This window comes from Dasypus novemcinctus, chromosome X, assembly GCF_030445035.2.
Source record: "Dasypus novemcinctus isolate mDasNov1 chromosome X, mDasNov1.1.hap2, whole genome shotgun sequence".
In the NCBI taxonomy this organism is placed as follows: domain Eukaryota; kingdom Metazoa; phylum Chordata; class Mammalia; order Cingulata; family Dasypodidae; genus Dasypus; species Dasypus novemcinctus.
The window spans coordinates 137,100,360-137,124,731 of NC_080704.1; the positions used below are offsets into that span (position 1 = coordinate 137,100,360).

The following is a 24,372-nucleotide window of genomic DNA, read 5'->3' on the forward strand; positions in this document are numbered from 1 at the left end:
CAAACAGAATAAATCCTAATAGACCTACTTCAAGACACACACAAATTTTGTTGTCAGATGGTAAAGATAGATAGAGGATTTTGAAAGCATCAAGAGAAAAGTGTATCTAATGTAAGTAATTCCTTGATAGTAATAAGGAAATAAGACCCATCTATATGCTGTCTAAACGAAATGCACCTTAGGCCCAGGGATGCAAGGAGGCTGAATGTGAATGGTTGGAAAACAATTTTATATGCAAACAATAACAAAAAAAGGATAGGAGTAGTTATGTTAATATCTGAAAAACTAGACTATAAATGGAAATCTATTGTAACAGATAAAGAAGGAAACTTCATATTAATAAAAGGGGTACTCTATCAAGAAGAAAGAACAATCATAAATATTTATGCACATATTCAGGACACTTCAAAATACATGAGGCAAACACTGGAAAAACTAAGTGGAGAAATAGATGCCTCTAAAATTATAGCGGGGGACTTTAACACAACATTATCACCATTAGACAGAACAATTCGAAAGAGGATCAAGAAGAAACAGAGACCTTGAACAATACATTAGAGGATCAACACCTAATAGACATATTACAAAAATTACACCAAAATACAGCAGGATACACATTCTTCTCGAGTGCACATGGAACATTCTCCAGGATAGAGCACATGCTTGGCCACAGAACAACTCTGATTGAATTCAGAAAGATTGAAATTATACAAAGTAATTACTCTGATCACAATGGAATTAAGCTGGAAATCAATAAGGATCAGAAACCAGATTAGGCACAAAGATATGGAATTTAAACAACACAACCTTAGACAATCAGTGGGTCAAGGAGGAAATTGCAAAAGAAATCAGTAACTACATTGTGAAATGAACAAAAATGACAACACAACATTTCAAAATCTATGGGATGCAGCAAAAAGCAGTGCTGAGAGGGAAGTTTATAGCCATCAATGCCCATATTGAAAAAGAAGAAAGAGCTAAAATAAAAGACCTAACTGCACACCTGGAGGAATAAGAGAAAGAACAATAAACTAATCCCAAATCAAATAGGAAGAAGGAAATAATAAAGATTAGAGCAGAGTGAAATGAAATTGAAAATAAGAAAGCAGTAGAAAAAATGAACAAAACCAAAAGCTGTTTCTTAGAGAATAATAAAATTGACAAAACAGTAGCTAGACTCAAAATGAAAAAAGACAGAAGATGCAAATACATAAAATAAGAAACAAGTAAGGGGATATGACCACTGACCCCACAGAAATAAAGAGTATCATAAGAAGATATTTAGAAAAATTGTATGCCAACATGATGGATAATTTAGAGGAAATGGACAAATTTCTAGAAACTCAAAAGCAGCCTACATTGATGAAACAAGAAACTAATAAACTCAACAGACCAATCACAAGTAAGGAGATAGAATTATCATCAAAAACCTGCCAACTAAGAAAAGCAGGTGAATTCTACCCAACATTCTGGAAAGACTAACACCAGTCCTACTTAAATCTTCCAAAAAAATAAAAGTGGAGGGAACATTGCCTATCTCATTCTATGATGCCAACATCCCCCTAATACAAAAGCCAAACAAAGATGCCCTGAGAAAAGAAAACTATGGACCAATCTCTCTAATGAAACTAGATGCTAAAATCCTCAACAAAGTGCTTGCTAATCTTATTCAACAACACATCAAATGAATTATACCACATGACCAAGTGGGTTTCATCCATGGTATGCAAGGATGGTTCAACATAAGAAAATCAATCTATGTAATACATCACATTAACAGATTGAAAGAAAAAAATCACATGATCATTTCTCTTGCTGAAGAAAAACATTTGACAAAATACAGCATCCCTTTCCTGTTAAAAACTCTTCAAAAGAGCAATAGAAGGAAACTTCCTCAACATGATAAAGGGTATATGTGAAAAACCCACAGCTAACATCATATAAAATGGTGAAATGCTAAGATCGGGAACAAGACAAGGATGCCCACTATCACTGCTCTTATTTATCATTGTGCTAGAAGTACTCGCTCGAGCACTCAGGCAAAAAAAACTATAAAATGCATCCAAATTGGAAAGGAAGACATAAAAATTTCACTTTTTGTAGAAGACATACATGATCCTATACATAGAAAGTCCTGAAAAATCTACAAGGAAGTTCCTAGAGCTTTAAATGAGTTCAGTAAAGTGGCAGGATACAAGATCAAGATACAAAAATCAGTAGCATTCCTGTACGCTAATAATGAGCGATCTGAGGAGGAAATCAAGAAAAAAAAAACATTTACAATAGCAACTAAAAGAATCAAATGCCTAGGAATAAACTAGATGTAAAGGACTTGTATGTGGAAAACTGCACAACATTGTTAAAGGAAATCAAAGAAGACCTAAATAAATGGAAGAATATTCCCTGTTCCTGGATAGGAATATTAAACATGATTAATATGTCTATTTAATATCCTACCCAAACTGATTTACAGACTTAATGCAATCTCAATAAAAATTTCCGCAATATTTTTTACTGACTTGAAAAAGCTGACTATGAAATTTATTTGGAAGGTCAAGGACCCTGAAAAGCCAAAGACATGTTGAAAAAGAAAAATGAAATTGGAAGAACCATACTACCTGACTTTAAAACATACTACAAAGCTACAGTGGTCAAAACTCCATGTATTGGCACAAGGATAGACATGGAAGGATACAATGGAATAGAACTAAAGAGTTCTGATATTGATCTTTGCATATATCATCAACTGATATTTGATAGGGATACCAAGCCCACTCAACTGTGAAAGAATAGCCAGATATCCATATCCAAAAGAATGGCAGAAGATCATTATCTTATGCCCTCTATAAAAATTGACTCAAGATGGATCAAAGATCTAAATATAAGGGCCAAGACCATAAATCTCCTGGAAGATACTGTAGGGAAGCATCTACAAGATCTTGTAGAAGGAAATGGTTTCATAAACTTTACACCCAAAGCATGAGCAATGAAAGAAAAAATAGGTAAATGGGACCTCCTCAAAATTAAAAACTTGCACATCAAAGGAACTTGTTAAGAAAGTGAAAAGGTATCCTACTCAATGGTAGAAAATATTTGGTAACCATCTATCTGGTAGGGGCCAATATACAGTATATATAAAGAAATTCTACATCTTGAAAATAAAAAGACAAACAACACATTTGAAAAATGAGCAAAAGATTTAAATAGATGCTTCTCCAAAGAAGAAATACAAATGAATAGAAAACACATGAAAAAATGTTCAATGTCACTAGCTATTAGGGAACTGCAAATCAAAACTACAATGCGATATCATCTCAGACCCATTAGACTGGTAGCTATTAAAAAATCACAGAACTACAAGTTTTGGAGAGTATGTGAAGGGAAAGGAACACTTATCCAGTGCTGGTGGGAATGTAGAATGGTACATCCATTGTGGAGGACAGTTTGACAGTTCCTCTGCAAGCTAACTAATAGAACTGCCATATGGTTCAGCAATCCCACTGCTTGGTATATATCCAGAAGAATTGAAACCAGGGACAAGAAAATATATATGCACACCAATGTTCATAGTAGCATTATTCCCTATTGCCAAAAGTTGGAAGCAACCCAAGCATCCATCAACAGATGAATGGATAAGCAAATTGTGGTATACACATACAATGGAATATTACTCAGCTGTAAGAAGGAATACAATATTAACACATGGGATAGCATGGATAAATCTTGAAGACCTTATGTTGACTGAAGTAAGCCAGGAACTGAAGGACAAATATTACATAACTTCACTGGTAAAGATTAAGCAAATTGAGCAGATTCACAGAGCTAGAGTACAGAAGACAGGTTTACAGAAGATAGAAAGGGAGTAGAGGGTTGTGAGCCAATGCCCATATGGGCAAAATCTACAATAAGGTAGAAGGGTGTAGTTGTCAGTGCATGGCGTACCAGTGGTGCAGTGATGCTATTGAGTTTAGCAGTTCTGGTCTGTGAGAGGGATTGAGTGTGTGGGGGGGTTGGGTTTGTCTATCCATGGAACTGGGGTGAGGATTGGGGAAGGAGCAGGTGAACTTGCGATTTGCAGGACTGTGGTTAAAACTGCAACATTAGGAATGTTCTTTTGGGAAATATGGCAGGGGAGGATTACTGGTATAGGGTGTCAGATGTGGGGTAGGCATACAGGACAGGGTGCCCATGGGGCATGCTTCTATGGAATATGTAACTGTTCATCTTGTCATAGTGTAACAGTGGGCGGAGACCCACACAATAAACAGGAAAATGTTGAACTTCCATCCTGGGGAGTCTTGCTATGTTCTCAAAGAGAGGGGCAAGCATCTCTTGAGAACATAGGCAGTGTCTAATAAAAGAGATTCCAATATGTCAAGTCCTAAATATTTTTGGAAGTAAGTATGAATCTTATTCTTCAGAAAGTGAGACTTTGTGGTTACCATAGGTCCTGAGGGGATGCGGAGGGAAGTATAGCATAGATGGATCATAGGGAATTTGGGGGCATTTGTATTGTTTTGCATGATCTTGCAATAAGGGATACAGGCCATTTTATATTTCATCAAAATTAATAAAAGTGTATGGGCAAATTTGTAAATCATAATGTAAACTATTGATCATGGTTAGTAGCAGTACTTCAATATTTGTACATTAATTGTAACAAATATACCATCTTCATGTAAAATGTTATTAATAGGGGAGAGAAGAAAATGGGAAGGATGTTGGATATATGGGAATCCCCTACATTCTCTATGTGACTTTTCTGTAACCTGAAGCTTCTTTGAAGATAAAATGAAAAAAAAATTAGACACTGGGGAAATATATGGAAGAAAATATCATACAGGACAACAGATCTTATAGTGATGAAAGACATGTCTAAAGATTTTTTATTATCTAAATTTTTTATTTTCTAATTGTTTTGTATTTTAATGTTATTTTTAAAATTATCATTATTATTTAATTTTCTTCTTATTTTTATTTGGTTATTTTCTTGGTTTCATCTATGGAGATGTTTTGAATCACAGAAGGATCCCAGCTTTGGCAGGGGAGGATCATTGGTGTAGGGTGTCAATGATGGGGGTATGCATGGGGTGGGGTTCATCTGGGGAATGCCTCTAAGGCATATGCATGTGCTTAACTGTTCATGGGACATTGTTAGAGTGGGTGGAGATCCGCACAATAACTGAAAGAATATTGAATTCCCATCCTGGGGAGTTCTGCTACATTCTCTAATGGGACAGCAAGAATCCCTGAAGTACAGGGGCAGTGCCTAGTGAAGGAGGATGAACTATTGGGCCAGGTGCTTGATATTGATGATTGTATTTATGAACCTTTTCACTTGACATTGAAACTTAACTTAGTATTATATGTTGCTTAAGAGTTACCTCCTGAAGCCCTCCTTGTTGCTCAAATGTGGCCTTTCTCTAAGCCAAACTTAGCATATAAACACCCTACCTTCCCCCAGGTGTGGGACATGACTCTTGGGGATAATCCTCCCTGACACAGAAAGATTATTACCAAGCGCCAACTAGCAATGAACCTGGAAAAAGACCTTGACCATAGGGGAAATGGTAAATACAAATGACTTTTATGGCTAAGAGATTTCAAAGTAAGACAGGAGGTCATTCTCGAAGTTATGCTTATGCACATCTCAGCAGGATCTCATTGACTGCCACAGTAAATAATGAGTCTCCTGAGGGCTCTAGAGACATCCAGACACTATAGGAGGGCAGAGAGCTCAGGAGTTTGGTGCCCTGCCAGTGGGCCTTACCTTGGAATTTGTGCTCCCCTCTGTGACATAGTTGGACTTATTCGTGGTTTTCCTACACATGGCTCTTCTGCCTCTTTTATTTGAACTTATGTTAGTGCTTGAGTCGATAAGAGTATGTCCAAGATACTTCAATCTTTTGACCATCCATGTGCCAGTTGGGCCCTGAATCTCAGCAGAGTTACAATACCTACACTCCAGTTCACTGGACTCATCCAGGACAACTAATAAGGTGACGATGATGGAAAACATCCATCCCAAGGAACAAAGAGATTCTGAAATTGCAAGCAAGACACTCTTTGTTCCTTGGGATGGACATTGTCCATCACCACCCCTTGTTAGTTGTCCACCCATCTGCCCATGGAATCTAAGCCTCCTCTCAATTAGAGGCAGAGTGGCATTACCATCCTCAAATCCTCAGGATTGGGGACTAAAGTAGACTTACTATTATCCTACATAGACTTATTGTTATTCTAGCAGTGGAAGAGCTTGTATCATTGATATAAAGGCAGTGGCCATCAGAGGTTCTGAAGGGAGGAAGAGGGAAAAATAGATGTAATATGGGGGTATTTCAGGTCATTGTAATTGTCCTTCATGATGTTGCACTGATGGATACAGGCCATTATATATTTTGCCATAACTTACAAAATTGTGTGGGACAGAGTATAACCTAGAATATAAACTATAATACACAGTTAGTGGCAATGCATCAATATATGTTCATCAATTGTAACAAATGTATCACACTAATGAAGGATGTTGTTAATGTCGGAAAATGTGGGAGGGGTAGGGAGTGAGACATATGGGTATCCCCTATATTTTTTATGTAACATTTATGTAATCTAAAGTTTATTTAAAATAAATAAATAATTAATTAATTTAAAAAGAAAGTGAAAAGTGATTCATCATATATAAGTTATCTACAATAAGACTAAGTCCCAACTTCTCATCAGAAACCATGGAAGGGAGAAGGCAGTGATTGCACATATTTAAGGTACTAAAAGACAAAATTTCCAACCAAAAATGCTTTATCAAACAAAACTCCCCTTCAAAAATGAGGAAGCATTTAAAATATTCACAGATAATGAGAAAATGAGTTGTCAACAAAAGACCTGCCATATAAGAACTACTATATTTTTTGAATGTAATATTAAAAAAAAAAAGATTAAAAAAAAAGAATTACTAAAAGGAGTTCTGCAGGTTGAAAGGAAAAGACTAAAGAGAGTGGCTTGGAGTGGTGTGAAGAAATGAAGATCATCAATGAATATAACTAAATTTGTAAATGCAGAACCCGCCAGCAGACGTGGCCCAGTGGTTAGGGCGTCCGTCTACCACATGGGAGGTCCACGGTTCAAACTCCGGGCCTCCTTGACACGTGTGGAGCTGGCCCATGTGCAGTGCTGATGTGCGCAAGAAGTGCCATGCCATGCAGGGGTGTCCCCTGCATAGGGGAGCCCCACACACAAGGAATGCACCCCATAAGGAGAGCTGCCCAGCGTGAAAAAAAGTGCAGCCTGCCTAAGAATGGTGCCACCCACACGGAGAGAGCTGACACAACAAGATGACACAACAAAAAGAAACACAGATTCCCATGCCGCTGACAACAACTGAAGTGGACAAAGAAGATGCAGCAAATAAACACAGAGAACAGACAACTGGGGTGGGGGGAGCAGGGGAAGAAAGGGAGAGAAATAAATAAATAAATCTTAAAAAAAAATAAATGCAAAACCCAATAGTACTGAATCCTCAATGTATGATTCTACCCTTTATATTACATGAGATTGAAAATACAATTGAATGAGAAAAAAAGGTATATTTCCTGAAAAAGAACATGCAAAATATAAAGTGGTAAAGTGGGACAAAAACAAGGGGACATAAAAAGGGGAAACAGGTATATGGAAACAGGGAAAATGTATGTTATTGAAGCTAAGTTGATATCTTTTCAAATTAGTAGGTTATAGCTGTAGGTTATGAATATAAAGCCAAGGATAATCATAAAGAAAGTATTTTAAAAATATACAGAAACAGAAATGAGAAAGGGATCAGTCAGATATATCACAAAAGATCAACTATACAGAAATGGAGGTTGAAATAGAGGAAAAGAGAGACAAATAAAAGGTATGATATTTAAAAAGAAAGGAAAAATAGCTGAAATAGGTACTACATTCTCAGTAATAACATTGAATGTTAATGGATTAAATTCCCCAACCAAAAGACACAGATTGGGAAGAATGTTTAAAAAAGCATGATCCAACTATAAGTAATTTAAAAGAGATTCACCTTAGACTTAAAGACACAAATAGAAATTGAAAGAATTGAAAAACATATTCTATGCAAACAGTACCATAAAAGATCTGGGGTATCTATACTAATACCAGACAAACTTTAAGTGAAAAGATGTCATAGGAGGCAAATAAGGACAATATATATTAATAAAGGGTGCAGTCCACCAAGAAAAATAACAATCATAAGTATTTATTTGCTGATCCACAATGCCTGAAAAAACAGGAGGCAAACACTGGCAAAACCAAAGGGAAAAATAGACAAGTATACAGTAATAGTTAGAGACTTCAATACATCACTCTCATGAATAGATAGAACATCTACACAGAAGATCAATAAGGAAACATTACTTGAATAATATGATACCTGAACAAGACCTAACAGACATATATAGAACATTACATCCCAAAACATCAAAATGTACATTATTCTCTAGTGCACATTCATCATTCTCCAGGACAGACCACAGCTTGGGTCAAAACGCAACTTTCAGTACCTTTAAAAAGACAGAATTAATAGAAAGCATCTTCTCTGACCATAATAGCATGAAACTGGAAATCAATTACAGGTGAAGAACTGGAAAATCCACAAATATATGGAAGTTTAATGGCACTCTCTTAAACGATCAGTGGGTCATGGTAGGAATTCAAGGGAAATCAGGAAATATCTCAAAACAAATGAAACCGAGAAGACAAAAACATCAAAACTTATCAGATGTAGTGAAGGCAATACTGACAGGGAAAATTATAGCCCTAAATTTTTACATTAAAGAAGATAGCTAACTGCACACATGGAGGCACTAGAAAAAGAACAGCAAACTAACCCTAAAGCAAGCAGAAAGAAATAAATAAGAAAGATCAGAGCAGAAATAAATGAAATTGAGAATAAAAAATAGACCAAATTTTTTTAAAAAAACCTAAAAGTTGGTTCTCAGAAAAGATCAATAAAATTGAAAAATCCTTACCTAGACTGACAAAGAAAAAAGAGAGTAGTCACAAAAAAATAAAATCAGAAATGAGGGGTGACATTAAGGATCATAAGAGGATTGTATGAACAACTGTATGTTAACAAATTAGAAAACCTAGATGAAATGGGCATATTCCTAGAAACACATGTATAACCTACACTGACTCCAGAAGAAATAGAAGGCCTCAAATGAGTAAGTAAAGAGATTGACTTAGTCATCAAAAATTTCCCAAAAAAGAAAATTCCAGGACCAGATGACTTCACAGGTGAATTCTATTAATCATTCCAAGAAGAAATAATACTAATTATGGTTAAAGTTTTCCAAAATATGAACAGGAGGGGAAACTACCTAACTTATTATATGAGACTACCATCACTTTATTACCAAAGCCAGATAAAGATACTATGAAAAAAGAAAATGACAGATCAATTTCTCTTATGACTATAAATGCAAAAATCCTCAACAAAACACTTGCTAAGTGAATCCAATAGCACATCAAAGAATTATACACCATGAACAAGTGGCTTTTATCCTAGGTATGCAAGGGAGGTTCAACACAAGAAAATCAATTAAGTAATACATACCATTGACAATATGAAAGGGAATAATTCACATGATCATCTCAATTGGTGCAAAAAAAAATCATTTAACATAATCCAGCATTCTTTCTTGATAAATACACTTTGAAAAATAGGAATAGAAGGATAATTCCTCAACATGATAAAGGGAATATATGAAAAAACCACAGTTAACATTGTACTCAATGGTGAAAGACTGAAAGCTTTCCCTGTAAGATCTGGAACAAGGCAAGGATGCCCATTGTCACAAATGTTTTTCAACATTGTGCTAGAAGTTCTAGCCGGAGCAATTAGGCAAGAAAAAATAAAATGCATCCAAATTGGAAAGGAAGAAGTAAAATTTTCACTATTTGCTGATGACATGATCCTATATATAGAAAGTTTCCAAAACTACAACAAAATTACTACAGCTAATAAATGAATTAAGCAAAATGGCAGGGAACAAGGTCAGCATCCCCAAATCAGTAGTGTTTCTTTTCACTAGTCATCAGAAATCTTAGGAGGAAATCAAGAAAAAATCGATTTATAATAGTGACTAAAAGAATCAAGTATCTATGAATAAATTTAACCAAGGATGTGAAGGTTTGCTACACAGAAAATAACAAAACTTTGCTGCAAGTACTCAAAGAAGACCTAAATGACTGGGAGGACATCCATGGTCATGGATTGGAAGACTAAATATTGTTAAGATATCAATTCTATGCAAAATGATTTACAGATTCAAAGCAATCCTAATCTAAATTCCAACAGCATACTTTGTAGAAATGGAAAAGCCAAATATCATATTCATTTGGAAGGGAAAGAGGTACTGAATAGCCAAGAACATCTTGTAAAAGAAGAAGTTGGTGGACTCACACTTCCTGACTTTCAAGCATATTACAAAGATGCACTGGTCAAAACAGCATTGTACTATACTCATGTAGGATGTTATTGGTAGGGGAGGAGTTGGGGGGAGGGGGTGGGCTGTATGGGAATCCCCTGTATTTTCTATGTGACCTTTCTGTAACCTAAAGTGTCTCAGAAAATAAAATGAAAAAAAAAAAAAGACACTAGGGGAACATACAAACGAAATTATCACTATATGTATAAGATAACAGATCTTAAGGTATTGAAAGGCACAATGAAAAAATATTTATTTTTAAAAACTATTTTATTGTATTGTATTATTGTTATTTTTGTTGGCTTTATTTTTGGGTGGACCACTGGTCTGGGGTGTTGGTGCGGTGTAGCAAAGGAGGGCAGACCAATATGCCAGACCCTCGATATTGATGCTTGTACTTATGAACGTTGTAATTGTGAAATTGAAACTTGGCCTGGATATTATAAATTGCCTAAGAGTTATCTCCTGAGGGTCTCCTTCTTGCTCAAATGTGGCCTCTCTCTAAGCCAGGGGTTCTTAACCTTTTTTGTTCCACAGACCCCTTTGCCAATCAGGTAAAAACCACAGACCCTTTTCTAAGTTCACCTTACACTGTGTACTATTCAATAAATATATCACACTTGCAACAACACATCCCCACAAGAATAATGTTTTTTTGAATTTCAATTCAAGCTCATGGACCCCTTGTTAAGAATCTCTGCTGTAAGCCAAACTCAGCATATAAATGCACTAGTTTCCCCCTGACATGTGACATGACTCCTGGAGTTAAGTAATGCATTTGGAAAAAGAACTAGACCAAAAGGGTTAAATACAAGTGAGTTTTTATGGCTAAGATATTTCAAAGTGGGTTGGGAGATCATTCCAGAGGTTACACTTATTCAAGTCTCAGGATGATCTCACTGACGGCCACAGTAAAGAGTACCTCAAGCCAGGGTGCTGCTGAGGGCTCTAGATATGTTTAGACATTATAGGAAAGGCACACAGTTTTTTGAAATTGGCACCCCGTCAGTTTCCCTTACCTTGGAATAGATGATAACCCATCTCCCCCAATGTATCTGTTAGGCTCATTTATAATTTTCCCACACATGGTTCTTCTGCCCCATTTACTTGACCCTATAATTAGCACTATACCCACTAAATATATTTCCCAGAGACTTAAATCTTCTGACTGTTCATATGCTGGTTGAGCACCTGAATCTCAGCAGAGTTGTAGCCAACACTTACTCTCCAGCTCATCGGACTCACCCAGAACAACTAACAAAAGGATGATGATGGACAACACTCATCCCAATAAACAAGTATCTACAACTGTAAGCTAGACAGTTGCATCCATCTGTCCCATGGGATCTAAGCTCCCCTCTCAATAGGAAGCAGAGTGTACATCACCATCCCCAAATCCTGATTTTGAGGAATGAACAAATATAAGAGGGGAATGCAACTATGGATTAAAGTAGACTTATTAAAGTAGAATAATAATTCTAGCAATTGAAGAATGTGTAACATTGATATAAAGACAGGGGTCACCAGAGATTCTGAGGGGAGGGAGAGGGAAGTATAGGTGTAACATGGGGCATTTTAGGGACATGTAATATCCCGCATGATATTGCAATGATGAATGTAAGTCATTACACATTTTGTGAAAACCTATAAAATTATATGGTGTGAAGTGTACACTATAATGTAACTATAGTCCATGGTTGGTAGCAATGCTTCAATTAGTGTCTATCAATTGTAACAAATGTACGACACTAATGAAAGATGTTGTTAATGGGGGAAAGTATGGGAAGAGGAAGGTGTGGGGTGTATGGCAATCCCTTATATGTTAGATGTAACATTTATGTAATCTAAAGCTCCTTTGAAAATAAAGGAAAAAATCCCAAAGCACTGTATAACACAGTGAACCTTAATGTAAATTGTGGGCTATAGTTAACAACATTAAATTATAATAATATTGCTTCATCAATTGAATTAAAGGTACCACTTTAATGCCATGTGTTATTAATAGGGAAAACTGTGTGAGGGCTATATATTGGAACTCTGTGTTTTTGACTTGATTTTTCTGAGTCTCTACAACTTCTCTAATAAAAAATAAATAAAAAAATTTCCCCCAAATCCAGCATGGTAATGGCACAAGGATAGATATATTGACCATGGAATTGAATTGAGAGTTCAGAAATAGACCCTCACATCTCTGACCAATTGATATTTGACAAGGTTGCTAAGTCCCACTCAATTGGGAAAGAAGAATCTTTTCAACAAATGCTGCTGGGAGAATTTGATAGACATATGCAAAAGAATGAAGGTGAACTCCTACCTCACATCATATACAAAAATCAGCTCAAAATGGACCAAAGACCTAAACAGAAGAACCAATACTATAAAACTCCTAGAAGAAAATGTAGTGAAGCATCTTCAGGATCTTGTGTTAGGCAACAGTTTCTTAGACTTTACACCAAAATACAAGTGATGAAAGAAAAAAATAGATAAGTGGGACTGTCTCAAAATTTAAAACTTTTACACATCAAGTGCTTTGTCATGAAAGTGAAAAGATAACCTATTTATATCTGATAAAGGCTTAATATCCAGAATATACAAAGGAATCATATATTTCAACAATAAAAAGACAAGCCAATTTTAAAAAAGGGCATTAGGCTTGAATAGACATTTCTTCAGACTGGATATACAAATGGCTAAAAAGTACATGAAAAGATTCTCATCACTAGCTATTGGGAAAATGCAAATCAAAACCACAATGATATATCATTTCATGTCCACTAGAATGACTACTATCTAAAAAAAAAACACACAGAAAATTACAAGCACTGCACAGGGAGTGGAGAAATAGGAACACCCATTCACTGTTGGTGGGAATGTAAAATGTGCAGCCACTGTGAAACATAATTTGGGAGTGCCTCAGGAAGCTAAGTATAGAATTACAATATGACCTGGCAAGAATTGAAAGTGGAGACTCGAACAGATATTTGCACACCAATGTTCATAGCAGCATTATTCACAACTGAAAAAGATGGAAGAAACCCAAGTGTCCATCAGCTAATGAAATGATAAATAATAATGTGGCATATACATAAAATGGAATATTATTCAGTTGTAAGGAGGAATGAAGTCCTAATGCATGCAACAGCATGGATTAAACCTTGCAGACATTATGCTGAGTCAAATAGGCCAGGCACAAAGGGTAAATATTGTATGATCTCTCTGATATTTTTTATTTTTATTTTTTTATTGATTTTGTAATAATATTACATTAAAAATATATATGTGAGGTCCCATTCAACCCCACCCCCCCACCCCACCTCTCCCCCCCCCCCCCAGCAACACTCGTTCCCATCATCATGATACATCCACTGGATTTGGTAAGTACATCTTTGGTCACCTCTGCACCTCATAGTCAATGGTCCACATCATGGCCCATACTCTCCTCCATTCCATCCAGTGGGCCCTGTGAGGATTTACAATGTCCGGTGATTGCCTCTGAAGCACCATCCAGGGCAGCTCCATGTCCCAAAGACTCCTCCACCTCTCATCTCTTCCTGCCTTTCCCCATACCCATCATCCACCATGTCCACTTTTCCCAATCCAATGCCACCTCTTCTATGTGGACATTGGATTGGTTGTGTCCATTGCACCTCTATGACAAGAGGAGATCTCTCTGATATTAATTAATTATAATAATAAACTCATAAAGCTAAAATCCAGAACATAGGTTACCAGGGGATAGACTGGGAGTAGAGAATGGAGAGTTGATGCTTAATTTGTACGGAATTTCTATTTAGGTTGATCAAAAATGTTTGGAAATGCATGGTGGTGATGGTAGCACATTATTGTGTAATTAATGACACCGAATTATATATGTGAATGTGGTTAAAAGGGAGAGATTTTAGGTCGTATATGCTAGAATAAAAATTAAAAGATAAAACATGGAACTGTATAATACAGTGCACCCCATAACAGATGATGGACTACAGTTAATAGTATCTAAATATAAGAATGTTCTTTCGTGAATTATAACAAATGTATGGCGTCAATACAAGGTGTCAATAATGGGGTGGAATATGGGAACAAGCACAACTAATGTAAACTATAGATTCAGTTAATGGCATTACTTTGGGGGTGATATATATATTTTTTTCTTTATTAAAGAATTTGTGAGTTTACAGAACAATCATGCATAAAAAATATGATTCCCATATACCACTTCACCATCAATACCTTGCATCAGCGTTGAACATTAGTTATAATTGATGATAGCACATTTTTATAATTGTACTATTAATTAGAGTCTATGGTTTAACTTAGGGGTCACTATTTGTGTAGTGTAGTTCATAGATTTTTAAAAATTTGTATTCTGTTACCATATATACAATCTAAAATTTTCCCTTTTAATTATATTCAGATACACATTCCACTGCTGTTAACTGCATTCACAAAGTAGTGCTACCATCGTCACCATCCATTACCAAAAAATTTCCATCATTCCTAATAGGAACCATGTACATTTTAAACCTTAACTTCCCATTCTCTATCTTCTCACCGTTCACTGGTAATGATTCTGACTCTATGAGTTTTCTTATTCAAATTATTTTATATCAGTGAGATCATATGAAGTCCTGATACATGCAGTCACATGCTTTAACATTGATGACATCATGTTGAGTGCAATAGTATTACTTTAAAATCCTTTCATCAATTGTAGCAAAGGTACCACACCAATGCAATGTGTCAACAATAGAGAGCATAAGGGAATGCTGTATTCTTAACATTTTTTCCTGAAATCCTACAACTTTTCTAATTAAAAAAAAATAGTTCAAATTTCACAGGCCAATGTACTGGGTGTTTTAAATGATGTAATCAATGAAAATTCAGTAATATGATGGAGGAACACAAAGAGAATATCGATTAAGAGATGGAAATTACGAAAAGGAACCAAACAGAGCTGAAAACCACAGTATTGGAAAATAAAAATTCCCCAGAGGGTTTCAATAGTAGATTGGAGTTAGGAGAAAGAATCAGTGAACTTGAAAATGAGATAAGTGAAATCATCCAATTTGAGGAGCAGAAGGAAGAAAGAATGAAGGAAAATGAACAGAGCTTGAGGACCCTGTGAGACACCATCAAAATACCAATATACACAGTTTGGAAGTTCCAGAAGGAGAAAAAGGAAAGAAAGGGGCAGAAAGAATATCTGAAGAATTAATGGCAGAAAACTTTCCAAATTTAAGAAAAGACAGGACTTTATACATCCAAAAGTCAATGTACTCCAAACAGGATAAACTCAAATAGACCCATGCTGCACCATGCTATAACCAAACTGTTGCACACCAAAGATAAAGAAAGAATTCTGAAAGCAGCAAGACAGTAGCAACGTGTCACATACAAGAGAACCTCAATAAGATTAAGTGCCAATTACTCATCAGAAACCACAGCAGCAAGAGGGCAGTGGGAAGACATTTAAAGTGCCAAAAATAAAAAAAAATTCCAACCAAAAATTGAGTATACAGAAAAACTGTCTTTCAAAAATGAGGTAGAGAGGAAAACATTCCAAGACGCACAAAAGCTTAGGGACTTCATCACTATTAGGCGGATCCTACAAGAAATTCTAAAGGGAGTTCTGCAGGTTGAAAGAAAGGATCTTAGACCACTGACTGAAACCAGATGAGGAAACAAAGATCTCTGGTAAATATAATGATATGAGTAAATATGAACACCAGTATTATTGTATTTTTGATTTGTTGTTTTTTTTTTAAAGATTTATTTATTTATTTAATTCCGCCCCCCCCCCCCCTCCTAGGTTGTCTGTTCTCTGTGTCTATTTGCTGCATCTTGTTTCTTTGTCCGCTTCTGTTGTCGTCAGCGGCACGGGAAGTGTGGGCGACACCATTCCTGGGCAGGCTGCACTTTCTTTCTTTCGCGCTGGGCGGCTCTCCTTACAGGGTGCACTCCTTGCGTGTGGGGCTCCCCTATGTGGGGGACACCCCTGCGTGGCAGGGCACTCCTTGCGCGCATCAGCACTGCGCATGGGCCAGCTCCACACGGGTCAAGGAGGCCCGGGGTTGGAACCGCGGACCTGCCATGTGGTAGACGGATGCCCTAACCACTGGGCCAAGTCCGTTTCCCTGTATTTTTGATTTGTAACCCCACTCTTTAATTCCTACAGGATCTAAAAGGCAAATACATAAACTGCAATGATAAATCAATGGTTTTGGACTCATAATAAGTAAATATGTAATTTGTGACAAGAACTACAAAAAGGTGTGAGGAAAGACAGGTATAGGAATATAGTTTATAAATGATAGTGAAGTTAAGTTGGTATCAAAGCAAATAAGGGGAAGCGGATTTGGCTCAACTGATAGAGTTTCCACCTACCACATGGGAGGTCCAGGGTTCAAACCCAGGGCCTCCTGACCTGTGTGATGAGCTGGCTCATGCATAGTGCTGATGCATGCAAGGAGTGCCGTGCCACGCAGGGGTGTTCCCCATGTAGGGAAGCCCCACATGCAAGGAGTGCACCCCGTATGGAGAGCTGCCCCATGTGAAAAACATGCAGCCTGCCCAGGAATGGCAGCGCACACATGGAGAGCTGATGCAATAAGATGAAGTAACAAAAAGACACAGATCCCCGGTGCCATTGACAAGAACACAAGCAGACACAGAAGAACACAGAGAGAAGGGACACAGAGAGTAGACAGCTGTGGAGGGGGGAAAGGGGAGAGAAATAAATAAAAATAAATAAATCTTTTAAAAAAAACAGAGCAAATAAGATTGTTATAGATTTAGGATGTCCAATTTAAATCCATGGTAGCCACAAAGAAAATATCAGACAGTATGGAAACTCATAGAGATAGAAATTACAGTACAGGTTACCAGGGGTAGGGGCAGGGGCAATGGGGAGCTAATGCAAAATGTGTGTAGGATTTCTGTTTGGGGTGAAGTGAAAGCTATAGTAATAGACAGTGGTGAGAGTGGTGAAATCTTGTGAATGTGGTTAATCCCATTGAATGATAAGCTTGGGAGAAGTTGGGATGGGAAGTTTAGGGTTTTATATATGTTTCCACAATTTAAAAAGAGAAACTAAAGAACTAATGACAATTAAATGCAATACCTGATAGTGGATGGAATCTAAGAATGGAGGAGCAAAGACTTAAAAGGACATTACTAAAGAAAGTCGTTGTGGCTCAATCAGTTGGGCTCACCGTCTACCATATGGGAGGCCCTGAGTTTGCGATCTGGGGCATCCTTGTGAAGGCAGGCTCACCCGCACACTGCAGAGAGCTACCCAGCCTGCAAGTACTGCAGAGTGCCACCCAGCCCACAGATGCCACATGGCCCATAAGCTCCATGGAGAGCTGACTCAGCAAGGTGATGCAATAACAACAAAAAGGGAGACGAGCAAAAACACAGAAGAGCATGCAGCAAATGGACACAGAGAGCAGACAGCAAGCAAGCCCAAGGCAGGGAGAGGAAATCAAAAAAGAAAATAAATGTAGGCACAGAAGAATGCACAGCAAATGGACACAGAGAGCAGACAGCATCCAAAAAGCCACAAAGAGGTGGGGGGATAAAAAAATGGACATTACTAGGGCACAAGAAAAAATTGGAATATGGACTTTAGCTTTATATCAATGGTAAATTTCTTGAACTTGATAACTGAACTTAAGGTGAATACCTAAGTGAATATCCCTATTTGTAAGAAATTTACATGGAATTATTATGTGTCCAAGGAGTATGATATTTGCAAACTACTCTCAGGTTTTCGGAAAATAGATAAAAAGATAAAGATAGGAAGGAAGGAAGGAAGGAAGAGAGGGAGGGAGGGAGGACAAATGTGGCAAAATGTTAAAATTGGTGGTTCTGGCTATCTGGGGGTTATGTTGGAGTGCTTCTGTATGGGAATTGTATTATTTTTGCAACTGTCCTGTAAGTTTGAAATTATTTCAAAATAAAAAGATAAAAAAACAAAAAGAGGGCTGGTGCACAGGAGACACACAGCCTCATCAAATCACAGGAAAAATTACACTTAAATAGGATTTTGGTAAACCTAATCTTCTATCCCAGTTTTTTCTAGAATGGCTATTCAAAGCTTCTTTAATTTCCTTCCTTTTGCCTCCACACTCTTATTTTGATTTATCTTCAAGTGGCAACAAGTTTTGACATTTAAATTCTCTACCTATAAATAAATATTGAAATAAACTATTTAAATGGAAAGAAAATAACATTCATTAAGTGGCTAGATGTGTTCGGTGCTTTATATTAAGTTATTTCTTATCATCAATCTATCCAGTGAATTAGTAATAACAACATTAATAAAATCAGTCTCGTCATAAGTGATTTTTGTAAAAAGACATTCTATAATTAGTGTTTTGTAGGTTCTGAGTTATGCATAATAAGATTGCTTAAACATGAAACCAAGAAAGAGACAAAAGTCAACCAAAAGTCACAAAGGTTTTGGCTTGTCTCACTAGTCAATAAGCTGGAAGTCATTGGGGGCTCTTCCCGATATATTATTCTGAATCAATAAGGTATTATTTCTTCATGTTTCAGACACTGACAGTCTCACAGGCTTTTATTTTTAAGATTTATTGCCAAGATTTTATGGCAAATAGAACTCATACGAAGTTTGTTTCACATGCTGCTTTGACTGCTAAAGTAAGTTTGATGAAATAATCAATTAATTCAGAAAAGAGAAATAATAAAACTCATTGGGGTCAGAGAAGAGGCAAATAACTGCATGGAGGGCTGAAATTTAAGTTTTCAGTAGGCTTTTTTGTTATTGTATAGATAACCTAAAGTCTTATGTGATCTAGATCTTAAGTTGTCTATAGTCAGCTATCTCAGTTAGTCAGATGGTGTTGCTAATGATGTTGGGGTTATGAGGGCAAACGCATGTATGCTCCTAAGGAATTCTGGCAACTTCACTAGTCACATGGAGGACCTGTAGACTTATCAGTGTAAACCTTTCCTTATTCCTAGAAAAATAGTAGGAACCAATATTCTGTTAATTATCAGTGACTTTTTTTCATATGAAGTTCATCATTTATATGCCTTAAGAGACATTTTGCCTGTGTATATATACCACTAAATATGTGGATTCAGTTAATGTAATAAGTTTGGCACTTTGCAGACATTAGTCATAGAATTTTGTCAATTATTCTTGTCATCAGAATTCAAAATAGAAAGACTTACTCTACAACATTCAGACCTTCCCAGTGTATGGTAAAGATTATAGCTGATGAATTTCTTCAGCAGAAAAGGGGCAAATGCAATAGAACGCATTGGGTGATGTGTGTCTGATCCTGGGTTCTTGTCTTCCCCAAATACTGCCCCCTTCTAGCTATTGTATTTGTCTGGGCTTTGTAGAACTTCACAAGTCGCTGGTTTGGTGATTGCTAGGTGGCCTAGTTGGTGTAAATATAATGTGTTGGTCTTTCTCCGTGTTCTTTTGGTTTTTTTTTTTGTTTACAAACTTCTTTTTTGTGTGGAAAGAAAAATAGCCAAAGCATCTTTGACAGAAGATTCTGCACCAGGCAAAAGGATCTGAAACATATACTTAGGGTTCCCCCTTGAAGCAGGGATCTTGAACCATTCTTTCTTTTGTGTTCCCCTTCCCCTATTTTCTATTTTGAACTATATCTCTTGTCTTATTGCCCCTTCCCAGTTGCCCCTCCCTAATCCCCTTAAATTAATTTTGGGGATATCTCCACAACTCTTTAATGATTTATACAAAACCTGAAGAATCTAGTGCCCCTTGTTTCCAACCTTCTGAGTAAAGACCATTTCTTGACATGATTCAAGCCAAAAGATTAACACTGCTATATGTGGATTGACCAAATCTACTTAATCATCAATCCTAGGATAGAAAGAAACAATGAGGGGAGGGAGAGCTGGTTTCCATGTAGAAAGTGGGGGTGAAAGATCAAGAAAGGGAAGATGAATGTATATCCAAACCACTCAGGAAATTTTATGCAGGTGCAAGAAACTTATGTCAAAGTGGCCACAAGATTGTTTATAGGAGACGGAAGAATGTAACTCCATGTTTACTGCTAGAAACCAAAGCGTTGTGTGGAATCTTGAATTTATGGGGAGGAAAGGAGGGTAATAAATCATGTACCTGTCTGTTTTTCCCCAATTCTTTCCCCCTCATTCCTGAATTGCAGGAGACTGAGCCCCCTTGAGTTTTGGCAACCCTATAACTGGGGTATGCTTATTTGATGGTTAATTTTGTACTGGTTATTTACTTTCCCTTCTGCTATCATTTTTTAACACATGCTGACCCTTTTTTCTTCCCCTCTTTTCCCTGCCATAGTACAATGAACAAATAAAGACTTATTGGTACAAAAAAAAAAAAAAGAAAAAGAAAAGGACAAGAAATGGGTACAGCAGAGGACCACTGTGTCCTCTGAAGTTTTAACAGCATTTGAGAACGCCCTATTTTTGCTCTGGCTCCCAAGTAGAGTTTCAGTTTATCTCCTAGGCAGTTCCAACTTGGTATGTTCCCCAGTGACTAACTCTGGGAAAAAGTAAAATAGTTTTATAATGGCATACAACCACAGGCATACAATATTTTTAAAGCTCTGAGGTTATATCAGAAAGACTTGGTATCATTCAGGGCAACTAATGAAATTTTGCCACATGAGCTATGAGACTCTATGGCATTTCTAAGTTCTGGGGTTAGTTTGCATCGATTATCTTTGAATCCTCAAGAGAAAGCATTTTTTAAAAATTTTCCCAGAAATTAATTTAGGGCTGATTAATTCTTTTGAATGGATAGATTTGGGAAATAGAAGCACTATCTTAGATCAGACATTGAGATGGTAGAAAGAGATCAATTTCTGTTATTGTCCTCTCATGTCGATCTGGCCATAAATCATTTTGCTGTGTAGGGGCTACTATTTGACAAATGGTTCCTTGGGTGGGGTTAGAATTCATTTCTATTCCTTCCAGACAGAGGTCACAAACTCCCATTAGGAACAATACTGGAGAGTTTCCATTATGAATGTTACTAGAGACTCACCGCAACAAAAGAGTATTATCAATGAGGCCTGACTGCCACCTCAGGCAAATTACTATTGAAAATTAGTTCCCCAATGTATACAACTTAAATTTCACTGACTATCCTAACTCAATTAGAGAACCTTATATTCCATTTAAGAGGTCCTTTACCAGAGGTGATATACATTAACACACAACTTTATGATTTTCTAGCTATTTTAGCTCAGTATGAACTTTCACAATAATAAAGATACCTTTTCAAGAGCATGGAAAAATATGGTCAAATGAAAAGAAAGCCAAGCCACTATCATGGCTTCAGTTTGAAAGAGCACCTGGCAGAGTGTGGGTTTAGAGAAAGCTTTTGTCTGAAAAAGCAGCTTACACTTATGTGTATAACACTTCTTTGTTACTTCTACCAAACAATAACCAGAACACAGAATTTTCTCCTGCAGGTCCTCATCAAGGTGGGTAATTAGGGTCATTTTCAATATTCTCATTTAGACTCTAAACATTGTTTTCTCTTCCTTAGGTACTTACCTTTTCTAAGTAGGTATAGCTCCAAATTTTCCCATCAGCCCAAGTTCTTGAAATTATTTTTCCACTCTGGTCATATTCCATTTTTTCATTCCATGTCCCTCTTTGAATAAATGTCACTAGCCCTGAAGGTGAATAAGTGATATTCACTTCATTGTATCTGCTCACAGGAGACCACAGGACAGGTCGCCCAGTCTGGTCATAAAGAATTCGAAGGGTGAATTTCCGATGGTCATCATAGATCTTTCCTGTGCGGGTTATATGATCAAAATCTATGGAGAGCAGGTTTCTGTTATGGGCCTAGAGAAAAAGGGATACAAAATACATTTTAAGAACTACCTTGGTTCCCCTCATCTAGTGCATTCACAATCACCAAGCCTTTCCTTATTCTCTGACAAGGGGATCTATCTTGCCTTTGAATTCTTGTGGTTTCATATGCCTTAAATGACATGTACCTTTCATCTCCCACCAGACTGTAAGCTACTGGATAGTAGAGACTATTTTATAACTCCTGGTACAGTATTTGTCATACCCTAGACCCTCAATATATGGTGGCTGATTTTTTCCCCCATAACTCAGTGCTCATGTGCCCTGACTCAATTTTCAATAATTATGCTATCTTATTGTATGTGAGCCAGTTGCCTACTAAGAAGTGGGACTTCTTTTTCCTTGTTACCAGTGCCCAGTGCAGTGGATAGAATATAAAATGATAAGCTATATCATTAGAAATCACAAAAAAAGGAATACAGTGAGCTCCTTCTAATTTATATAGTGATTCTCTTCTTTGGCGTCCTTTTTCATACTTCTGGATTGAGAGTTATATGACTTTGCATCTATCACAGAACTGAAGCTGCATCCTAGTTATGGAACCCCAGTCAGCAAAATTTCATAGAGACTAGTAGGTAAACATGATAGGAGTTGGTAGATCTCCCAGCATTAGCAAGTGTGGTAAAAAGTGAGGTTAAAGCATGTAGTAAAATTTGGATGCATATTTTGACTTGGTTCTCATGTTGCATGCTAGCATTCTCTCTGTGTGCCTCAAAAACCTAGCTATGTTCCTAAGGCAAGCCTGACTCAAGTGATCTCAGATGGACTCTGTAAGCACAGCATTCACTGGTACCTGATTCTGATGGAATTCAGCTGGTTCCACATGAGATAACCAATTAACTAAATAATAAAATGATTTAGTAAAAAAGCTAAGAATTAGCAAAAAGATAACTTTTACCGGGTTTTCAAGGCAAGTGAACATCTGACTTGATTTTTAAACCACTCTTTAGCTAATAGTATCAGTATTTGGTAGACTTACCAGTAACAGTACAACAATAGAAAATTCAATACTCAAATGTTCATTTTATGTTCCAGATAAAAAGTTGTTCTTGATTTTAGTCACTAAAGGGATTTGGTCCCTTCTAGTAGGTGCACTGAAGAAGCCTCTATGACAGAGAGGAAGGGGAGGTGGAAGACCAAGAGGAGGCTTTAAATTTTTTAAAAATTAAATTAGATTTTAGTTTAATTTTTTCTTTTTAATTTTAACTTTTTATTTTGCAATAGTTTAAGACTCACAGAAAGTTGCAAAAATAGTAAAGAATTGCCATGTAACTTCACACAGCTTCCAAGGGCAGAACTTCTGATTTGGATTGAGGAAAGCGAAGCACATCTGGCATAAGCAAAATCAAGAGTGAAAAAAGTGACCTTGAAGAATGTAACTATCAGTGGGCAGAGAGTGAGGAGACATTTAATCAACTGTTTATCCAGGCACCAGTCATTTTTTCTATCCGGGCCCTAGTTTCCTTATCTGTGAAATGGGAGTGATATTATACATTTCCATCCACTTAACTGGGTTAAAAATTAAATGAGATTACACGTATAGGTATTTAGTAAACTGTAAAACAATGTTAGAAGTTGCTATTGTAAAATACAGATAATTATTTTTCTCATTTTTTAGGCCTTTGAATATTAGCCAAGATGATTATAGCTTGGCATAGTACATTTGTATCTGTAAGAATGATCAACATGATCCCAAATAGCATGTTAAGTATCTGGCTAATGAGGTCAGGGGAAAACCAAGTTGGGATTTGACTACAGTACCATAGTTGAACTAAACAGATTCACTAGCTATTCAATTAAACTTTATATTGTTTTTTTTTTTACTTTTGTGGTCAAAATACCTTTAAATATCTGAAAACTATGCACTGCGTCTCCAGAAAAATGCATATGAGCACTATGTGAATTTTTAAAATAAAATCTCAGTAGGGCTCTGAAACCCACTGACTACCAAACGTGAAACCACTAGAGGTCTCAGGATTCCTAGTTAAAAATCGCAGGTTAGAAAGAGTTTATAGTTGAGTGGTCTGGA

The 24,372-nt window shown here is 36.7% G+C and overlaps 1 protein-coding gene across 1 annotated transcript in view; it reads right to left on the reverse strand.

Moving 5' to 3' along the window:
- The window catches only part of TENM1 (teneurin transmembrane protein 1), a 1,381,582-nt gene that overhangs the window by 14,174 nt on the left and 1,343,036 nt on the right, over positions 1-24,372 (reverse strand). Inside the window, exon 30 of the mRNA XM_058291548.2 lies at positions 22,020-22,316. Within this exon, the coding sequence (XP_058147531.1) occupies positions 22,020-22,316 (297 nt within the window). The remainder of the gene's footprint in view (positions 1-22,019; positions 22,317-24,372) is intronic.